Source organism: Tupaia chinensis, unplaced genomic scaffold (assembly GCF_000334495.1).
Source record: "Tupaia chinensis unplaced genomic scaffold, TupChi_1.0 Scaffold149501_1, whole genome shotgun sequence".
Taxonomy (NCBI): Eukaryota; Metazoa; Chordata; class Mammalia; order Scandentia; family Tupaiidae; genus Tupaia; species Tupaia belangeri.
The window spans coordinates 892,621-902,546 of NW_006209345.1; the positions used below are offsets into that span (position 1 = coordinate 892,621).

A 9,926-nucleotide genomic window follows, 5' to 3' on the forward strand; every position below is an offset into this window, starting at 1 on the left:
AAAAGGCAAAAACTACAAAGAAGATTGTGCTGAGGCTTGAATGTGTTGAGCCCAACTGCAGATCTAAGAGAATGCTGGCTATCAAGAGATGTAAGCATTTTGAACTGGGAGGAGATAAAAAGAGAAAGGGTCAAGTGATCCAGTTCTAAGACTCATCTTTTCTATTATGAAGATGGCAAAATCCTGAGGTGAATGTTCACCTCATTTGATTACAGTTGGTCTGTTTGTAAGGGAATAAAGTAATCAATAAAATTCCCCTTTTGGGGAAATTTGAAAAAAAAAAAAAAAAAGAATTATTTAGGGGACCAGCAGGTGGCCTGGTGGTTAACGTGCTGGCCACTCCCACATGGCTGACCACGGTTTATGTCTTGGACCTGGCAGCTTACTTTCTCACTTTAACTCTCTCTTTCTCTCAATGTCTCTGGTCAAATTAACATTAGTGAATGAATAAATAAAATTAAATTTTTAAAATTTAAAGAAAAAAATTATTGATTTAATTTCATTTCTTATTAGTTTATTTATTTATTTATTTACTTTGGAGAGGTTTTCGCTATAGGGCACATGTGCTTGCCAGACAGACAGAGAGAGACATAGAGACAGAAAGTGAGAAATCACCCCCCAGGGGGGATGATCACACCACAATCCCTTCTCCTCCATTCTCCTCTCGGGATCTTGGGAGGGCACGCATGCATCCGCGCCTGGCATGAGTTCTAAGCCACCGGGTCCGGGATGCGAACCATAGTCGACTACATGGGAGTCCAGTGACATAGCATTACGCTAATTGCTGGTTCCCATCTTCTTATTAGTTTTTTAATTTGACCTGAAAGAGAGAGAGAAAGGGAAAGTGAGAAAGCAAGTCACCAGGTCCAAGACTCAAACTGTGGTCAGCCATGTGGGAGTCCAGCGCCTTAATCACCGTGCCACCTACCAATCCCGAAATAGTGCTTTTAAATGTGTTTACATGTAAGCACAGTGTAAATGATAAATGTATATGTATTTTTTAAAGAATTTTTTAAAACTTCATTTATTTATTTACTTATTTTAGTTTGAATAGAGAGGGGCAGACAGGGGAGTGAGAGAGGGGTGGGGAAGTGAGAAAGCAAGCCACCAGGTCTGGGATTCAAACCACAGTTGGCCATGTGGGAGTCCAGTGCCCTTAACCACCATGCCACCTGCTGGCCTCAATAACTTTGAATTATTTTTAGGCTTTTAAATGTTTTCTTTTTCTTTAAGATTTATTTGTTTTGTTTTTGTTATTTTTCAATTTGGCCAGAGAGAGACAGAGAGAGAGAGAGAGCAAGCCACGCCACCTCGCGGCCCTAAAAGTATTTTAAAAAATTATTTATTTAATTCTACTTATCGTTGTTATTATTTTTAAAAATTTGTTCGTTAGAGACAGACAGAGAAAGAAAAGGAAAGTAAGAAAGCAAGCTGCCAGGACCAGGACTCAAACCGTGTCCACCATGTGGGAATCCAGTGCCTTTATCTACCATCCCACCTGCCGGCCCCAGCTGAAAGTATTCTTAATAGGGGCCTGCAGGTGGTGTGGTGGTTAAGGTGTCAGCCATGTGGGAATCCAGTGCATTTATCCACCTTGCCATTTGCTGGCCCCCCTAAAAGTATTCTTTTTTTCTTTTTTTGGAGAGGTTTTTGCTATAGGGCACGGGCGCTCGCCAGACAGACAGAGAGAGACAGAAAGTGAGAAATCACCCCCCAGGGGGGATGGCCACAATCTCTTCTCCTCCATTCTCCTCTCGGGATCTTGGGCACGCACACACACGCGCCCAGCGTGAGTTTAAGCCATCAGGTCCGGGACTCGAACCGCGGTCGACTACATGGAAGTCCAGCAACATAGTCATTATGCTAACTGCTGGTCCCTCTAAAAGTATTCTTAATAGGGGCCGGCAGGTGATATGGTGGTTAAGGTGCTGGATCCCACATGCCTGACCTCAGTTTGAGCTAGACCTGTCAACTTGCTTTCTCACTTTCTCTCTCTGTGGTGAGTGTGTATGCTCTATAGCAAATTAAAATAATAATAATAAAAAATAAATAAATAAAATATTTGAAAAATATAACTATTTTATTTAACTTTATTCATTTATTTTAATTTGACCAAAGAAAGACAGAAAGAGAGAAACTGAGAGAAAGCAAGAAAGCAAGCCACTAGGTCCGGACTCATGCCGCGGTCAGCCATGTGGGAGTCCAGTGCCTTTTAACCACCACATCACCTACTGGCCTCAGAATAATCTGTTTAAAATGAAAGGGTTTTCTTTTTTAAGAATTATATTTAATTCTATTTATTTATTTATTTTTTAAAGGAATTATTTTATTTAACTTTATTTTATTTTAATTTGACCAGTGAGGATCAAAGAGCGAGAGAGGAAAGGAAAGTGAGAAAGCAAGCCGCCAGATCTGGGATTTGAACTGCGGTCGGCCATTTGGGAGTCCAGTGCCCTTAACCACTATGCCACTGGCCAGCCCTCAAATGAATGTATTCTTACTATGTCCAACCTCTGAAGCCCCCAGTGACCCTGTCTCATCTGTCTTCATTCTTAAGCCAGAAACAAACCCTGAAGTAAAAAGCCTGTGTGATCTGGCCATTCCGCTACAGCATGAGAGTCAGAAAACAAGACGTAGGCTGGTGCTTTGCATCGTTGTGACGTCTGGTGACTTTGCCCAGCACGGGAGGGCATGAGGAGAGTGGGTAACAACTCGAGCAGGAGAGATGGCACCCATCCATGTAATTTGTCATTTTGGGGGGAGCTATTTTACTTTTCTGGAACATGGGCCATTCCATATGTAAATGCAAGAATAAGGATGCTTGCAACTGAGTGTGGGTTGCAAGGATTGCCTGCTTGCTCTCTGACTTGTCTGTTTGCGTATTTGTTCCCATCTTACGTTAGCAGAAGGGCACCTTGGGTTTCCCTCTGAGGTCCCTGGGGAGTGCAGTGGCAGCTGAGGACTGGTTAGAATAGTGTTGACAGCCTGTGCTACCACCGGGTGGCAGTCAAAGCTGAGTTTGGCTCTCAGCTGACTCCCATCCACAGAGGAGGAAGAGGCTTTTGGAGTTCTCCATCAGACTCCCCTTCGCTCCCACCATCTGAGTGTTATCTGTATTTTTCTTGCATGTATGTATGTATGTATGTATGTATTTTCCTTTTGATTTTTGCCATAGGGTGCATGCATTCACTGGAGACAGAGAGAGAGAGAAAGTGAGAAATTATCCCCCGTGCACACGTGCCCAGAGTGTTTTCCAAGCCACCAGGTCCAGGATGCAAACTACAGAGTTGGCCATGCGGGATCCAGCACCTTAGCACCATGCTACATTCTAGCCCAGGATTGTCTCTTTTTTTTTTTTTTTTAAGGAGAAATTTTGGGGGGGCCAGCAGGTGGTGTGGGTGCTTAAGGCACTGGACACTCCCACATGGCTGACCAGAGTTCGAGTCCCAGATCTGATGACTTGCTTTCTCACTTTTCCTCTCTCTCTGGTCAAATTAAAATGAATGAACGAATAAATAAAATTAAGTAATTCTTTTTTAAAAAGAGAGAGGGTTTTTTTGGTATAGGGTATATGCGCTTGCTGGAGAGACAGAGAGAAACAGAGAGGCAGAAAGCAAGAAATCACCCCCAGGGGAAATGGTCAATGCTGTAATCCTTTTTCCATTCACCTCTTGGGATCTTGGGCTTGCATGCACACATGCCCAGTGTGAGTTTCAGGCTGCCAGGTCCGAGACTAGAACCATGGTCAGCTACAAGGGAGTCCAACAATGGACGCAAACGTTACGCCATCTGCTGGTTCCAACTCTTAAGGCAGCATATCCAGTCTGAATAGATGAAGTAGGGACCGCTTTGGTTGAAAAAGGCTCTAGAGGTCTCGTTAAGCTTTCCTTGCTGCTGAGGCCCACCCCAACCCAGCATTGCCTTGAAGGCTCTTTGAAATGTGAAGACATCTTCTCTACAGGTGTTTGGATTTAAAAAGTCAGTGTGGTTTTTTTTTTTTTGAAATGGTAAAGGGCTGATAGAGGATCATCTACTTTTTTGTATTTTTCCAAAGAGTGTTAAAAGAAAACCTCTTGCTGTCTGCATTGTCCTATAGCAAAAGAATGGGCATTTCTTTATTTTTTTTAAGAATTATTTTATTTAACGTAATTTATTTTATTTTAATTTGACAGAGAGGGGCAGAGCGAGAGCAAGAGAGAGAGGAAAGTGAGAAAGCAAGCCACCAGGTCCAGGACTTGAACCATGGTTGGCCATGTGGGAGTCCAGTGCCCTTAATCACCATGCCACCTGCTGGCCCTAAGTCCTAGATCTTGTGGCTTGCTTTCTCACTTCCCCCTTCTCTCTCTCTCTGTCCCTCTCTGGTCAAAATAAAATAAACAAACAAAAAATAAAGCTCAATCAAATAATAAAAAAAAATTCTTTTTATAAAAAAAGAATGGGTATTCCAACACCAGAGAAACACATAGAGCAATAGTTCAGACTAAAAGATGGCATTTTCAGTGGAGTTTTTTTGTTTGTTGGTTGGTTGGTTTGTTTTTGTTTTGCCATAGGGCACAGGCACTAGTTGGAAACAGACACAGAGACAATGGGAGGGAAAGTGAGAATCACTCCCTGGTGGAATGGTCACACCATAATTCCTTTTCTTCCATTCTCCTCTTGGAATTTTGTGCACGCACATGTGCCCAGTGTAATTTTCAAAACTCTTGGGTCTGGGACTTGAACCGCGGAGTCGCGGGGTCAGCCATGTGGGGTCCAGCTGCCTCAACCACCACGCCACCTGCTGGCCCTCTCTTTTTTTTTTTTAAGGTTTGTTATTTATTTATTTATGTATGTATGTATGTATTTATTTATTTAATTTCTTCTGAGAGATGAAGGGACGTTGTGTTATTGCTGTGCCCCGTTGGCTGGCCCATCGTAGTGCTTGAACACTGGTTTGCCATTGTTGAACTTACTCATCTGTGTGTGTCTGAAAGTGACAGCTGTTAGCATGTACACAGGAGATTGGGGTTGCTTTGGATTGCTATGGATTCATTCTAAGGATCAGTTCTTTAAAATTTCTGTTAATCAGAGGGCCAGCAAGTGGCGTGGTTAAGGCACTAGAATTTCCACATGGCTAACTGCGGTTAGAGTCCCAGACCTGGCGGCTCGCTTTCTCTGTCTTTCTCTGGCAAAACTCATGTGAAAATAGTAAGAATAATAAATTAAATAAATAAGTAAATCGTTCTTTTAAAAAAAAACATAAAAGGCCTTGGTACCACCTAGATGTGTATAAGTATGGATTATTTTATTTATTTATTTGAGAAGTTTTTGCTATAGGGTACATGTGCTTGTTGGAGAGACAGAGAGACAGAAAGTGAGAAAGGGGGCTGGCCATGCTGCAGTCCGTTCTCCACTCTCTTCTCAGGGTTTCGGGGTCACATACACATGCACCTGGCGTGGGTTTTAAGCTACCAGGTCTGTGACATGAACCACAGTAAACTACGTGGGAGTCTAGCAATGTAACCATTACGCCATCTGCTGGTCCCAGTGTGGATTATTTTTAAACCTTCACAGATGAGAGCCCTGGTCTCCAGGATTAAGAAGACTAACATTGGGACCAGCAGTTAGCATAATGGCTATGTCACTGAACTCCAATGTAGTCGATCGTGGTTCGAGTCCCAGACCCCGTGGCTTAAGCTCACACCGGGCACGTGTGCGTGCGTGCATGCGTGCTCAAGATCCCAAGAGGAGAATGGAGGAAAAGGGATTGTGGCGTGGCCATCCCCACTGGGTGTGTGTGTGTTTGTGTGTGTGTGTGTGTGTGTGTGTGTGTGTGTGTTATTTCTCGCTTTCTATCTCTCTGTCTCTCTCTGTCTGTCTACAGCACGGGCCCTAAAGCAAAAACCTCTCCAAGAAAAGCAAAAAAAAAAAAGACTAACTTTTTTAAAAAAAAGATTTAATTTAATTTTATTTATTACTATTATTTTGTAATTTGGCCAGAGAGAGAGAAAGTGAGAAAGCAAGCCACCAGGTCCAGGGCCAGAACCATGGTCAGTCATGTGAGAGTTCAGCACCTTAACCACTGTACCACCTGCCAGCCCCGAGAAGACTAACATTTATTGAGCACCTATTCTGTACTAGTTTCCAGACTTCACATAGATTATTTAATCCTCTTTAAAGCCTGTGAGGGGGACCAGCAGTTAGCATAATGGCTATGTCACTGGACTCCCATGTAGTCGACCGCAGTTCAAGTCCCAGACCTGGCGGCTTAAACACACGCTGGGCGCATGTGCGTGCATGCCCAAGATCCTGAGAGGAGAATGGAGAACGAATTGTGGCGTGGCCATCCCCCTGGGGGGTGATTTCTTGCTTTCTGTCTCTCTGTCTCTCTCTGTCTTTCTGGCGAGTGCACGTGCCGTATAACAAAAACCTCTCCCCCAAAAAAAGAAAAGAAAAAAGCCTGTGAGGGCCAGCAGGTGGCATGGAGGTTAAGGCGCTAGATCTCACATGGTCATCCTCATGGTTTAAGTGCTGGACCTGATGGCTTGAAAATCACCCCCAGGCACTTTTGCTTGCATGTCCCAGATCTTGGGAGGAGGGTGGAGAAGGGATTGATGTGGCCATTCCCCTGGGGTCAATTTCTTAACTTTCCTTTGGTCTCTCTTTGTCAATTACATGTGCCCTATAGCAAAAACTTAAAATCCTGTAGAGTTACTGTTACTCTCATTTTATGAATGAGGACACCGAGGTTCACAGAAGTTAAATAATCGATCATCTTGGAGTGAGCACACTCCAGGCTACCCATCTCCTGAGCAGGTTCCTTTCTGCAGAGTCTCCTAGCTCCCCCCAGTGAAGACCTCCATCTTGGAACGGGGATTGAGCTCAGACCCAGAGACCGATTTCTGCCCTTTTGAGGCAGTTGAATTCCCAAAGGCCCTGAACATATGGTTTTAAAATCTTGGAAAGTCCTCACATCGCTCTAGGACAGGCTTTTGGTGGCCTCAGTCCCTCTCTTCCTTGCTCTGTTTCCTGTATCAGACCCCGAGAGCCAGACTCACATGCACGTTGCAGGTGGCTCGGTCACCCGGCTCCATGGCTGGGACGGAGGCACATCCATGAGCTGAATACGCACTTGCTGTTGTGGTGCTGGGTGTGAGTAGAAGCTCGTTGCTAGGTAAATAAATATTCAGTATAATGAGAAAACTAATCATCCAGCTTCTAAACCGAAACATTCTTAGCACGCCTGTCGCCTTTACGTCATCGGCATAGTTATTACATGAGTTAGCCTGTTGTGTACAAAGGACTAAAAGTTTTTATTTCTGTGCTTTACAGCAAAAAGATGAAGGTCTTAGAATCACTGATCGGAATGATTCAGAAATTCCCTTACGATGACCCTACTTACGATAAACTCCACGAAGACTTAGACAAAATTAGAGGAAAATTTAAGCAGGTTTGTTCACCGTCTGTTTCTTTTTGCCAGGAGAGTCTGGCTCTGTGCCTTCCTAAGACGTGGCTGGCGCCTTCCCTAGGGTTCGCTTTGTTAACGGCCTCAGGACTGCGTGTGCCACACGAATAGCCAACCAAGGCAGATCGTTTTTGTGTCTCAGAGCAGGGAAGCTCTGACAGTGTAGAGAACAGGTGTTACACTCATTTAGGAGTCGGTGATAGAGATGAGAAATGCCTCAGCTAGACATGGAGTTCAGTTCTGACTTGTGAGGGCAAATGCACAAATTAAAAATATGCCATCTTTTTTCTTTTGTGTTTCCAGCTTTGTTCATTACTCAACGTTCAGCCGGACTTTAAAATTAGTGCAGAAGGTTCTGGACTTTCATTCTGAGGATGACAGACGAACAAAGACGAAACATCAAGGAACAGATGTCCGTATGTTAAGTGTTTAAAAATGTGATTAAAGGCAAAACAATGATGGGTTATTCATTGTTCTGTAAGGAGGGTTCCAGTTTGGCCAGTGAAAGGGCTTCCTTCCCCCGAGTTTTCTGCTTGTGTCGCCTGGGTGCCTCCCGCGGGGCCTCTGCACACAAGCCCGCCCTTTGTTGGCCCTGTCTGCTCCGCAGTCTGAATGAGCCCCTGGCAGAGCCCGTCCGAGGCGCTCACTGCTACTTTGGGGTCTCTGGGCTTTGCTGGGCCTCTCCAGCAGGGCAGGCCTGGCTGGTTCTAGATGAGATGGCCACTGGATAGGAATACTTCCCAAGTCTGGACTTGGCGCTCAGAGGAACAGTTTTTAAAAACTTATAAGATGTGGACGGGGTTTTTGTAAAATCGGTTAATGGGAAGTCACGGGGAGGACATTTGTTCTGTGTGTTCCCCTTTTTTTATTCCCTTCAGTTCCTGGGAGGTAGGTACTATGGTTGTTTTGCAGATGGGGAAACAAATCTGTAGAGAGTGGCTGGGCTGGTGCGGGGCGGGTAAGGAGCATGGCCAAGAGCTCAGGACTCGTCTCTCCACCGCAACATGCTGCCTTCCCCAGAGGAGTCCCAGCCCTCAGTTCTGGATTGCACAGGCTCCTGCTGTGCCTCACGGACCTCTGTGGAAGCTCAGGGCCCGCGTGTCTGGACACCTGGCCGAGAGCAAGAAAAGCCAGCCTGATCCAGAGGGAGCCCGAACATGCTCTGCACACTGTCCCTGAGTGGGGAGGAGCTGTCAGACGTTGCAAAATGGTGAAAGGAGAAGATGTGTTGGGCCAAAGACTGGGTGGTGTTAGCTTGCTGTTACATGTGTACAACTTTCACGGCCTTTGGTCTGGGACACTACAAGCCCCTTGTCTCCTGGTGGTGTTTAAAAGGCATCACGTATATGCATCAGGTACATATTAGGGCAGTGGACTGTACTGTTGGTCTTGCATGAGTTCAGGGGACAAACGTGACAGCATGTGTTAACCTACCTTCTCGGGGATGTCCCCGGGGTCCCCTGTAGTTCCTGAGCACTTGCCCTCCCTATCACTTCTGTTCCAGAGAGCACATCTGAAAGCAGTGAGTGAGATTCTTAAGGGGTCACCATGGATTCACCCCAGTTTTCAAGATCCATAGCCCCCTCGTAAAGTGCTGCACTGCCTCAGCTGATGGTCGTGAGTCCCAGCTAGTGCACTGTGGGAGCCATGGCAGCAGGCACCATCCCTTCCAGCCAGTTGAAGTTGACCTTGCAGGTGTGTGACGGAAGGACACAGTGCTGTTGGTTCAGAGGGGTACACTGAGGCCTCCTCTCCAGCCATGAGAAGTGTGGGTTTCTGTGTGTGCTCTTCATTTGCAGCCTTGATTCCATCAGGCCCAGGGAGGCCTACATGGGGCCCAGCCTGATCAGCAGAGCTGGTCCTGAGAGCCAAAAAGACCAGCAGTGGTTTTCTGCAGGTGGTGCTTAGAGGGGCCACTCTTGTTTTCCTTGGTGGACTTTTGTGTTTTCTACGCTACATGTTTTGATAATGTATTTTTTTTATAATTGGAAAAAAAATAAATAGCATATTTTAAAGCAAAAGGCCGTCTGGGACTATTTATAACACAAAATCCAGCCAATTCATGCCATGCTCCTAGTTCTGTGAGATCCAGGTACAAAGGAAAGCATGCACCAAGTACACACCGAGCCACTTGTGGTTCCATTCCTGCCCACGGGTCTCACTAACACAGGGTAGGCAGTTGTGAGAGACTGGGTCCCATCATGTCAGGAAATGGTCAGATCTTACAGACCATGGCCCAGCCCCCTTTCAGCAGCTATTACTAATTCCCATCCCCTGGTTGCCCTCACTCTTTTCTCTCTTCTCTAGCCTCTCCCTCTCTCATGCTGGGTATCTGAGCAGCAGGCTGCCCCTTGCTTGTCCCCTTCCATCACATGGAACCACAGCTGTCTCGTTCATCTTCAAGATTCCCAGACACTGGGCTTGACCCATGCCTACTGGGCACCTTCTGGAGGGGCCCCTTCTCAACCCAGCTTCCAGAAAT

General features: G+C 45.6%; 1 protein-coding gene across 2 annotated transcripts in view; it reads left to right on the forward strand.

Annotated features, from left to right (window-relative positions):
• Positions 1-9,131, forward strand: part of LTO1 (LTO1 maturation factor of ABCE1) — a 17,425-nt gene extending 8,294 nt beyond the window's left edge. The window contains exons 4-5 of one of the 2 annotated variants that reach the window (XM_006171238.3): positions 7,312-7,429; positions 7,748-9,131. In XM_006171238.3, coding sequence (XP_006171300.1) covers positions 7,312-7,429; positions 7,748-7,816 — 187 coding nt within the window. In that variant the 3' untranslated portion in view covers positions 7,817-9,131. The remainder of the gene's footprint in view (positions 1-7,311; positions 7,430-7,747) is intronic. The other variant, XM_027769410.1, reaches the window with a different exon arrangement.
• The last annotated feature ends 795 nt before the right edge of the window (positions 9,132-9,926 follow it).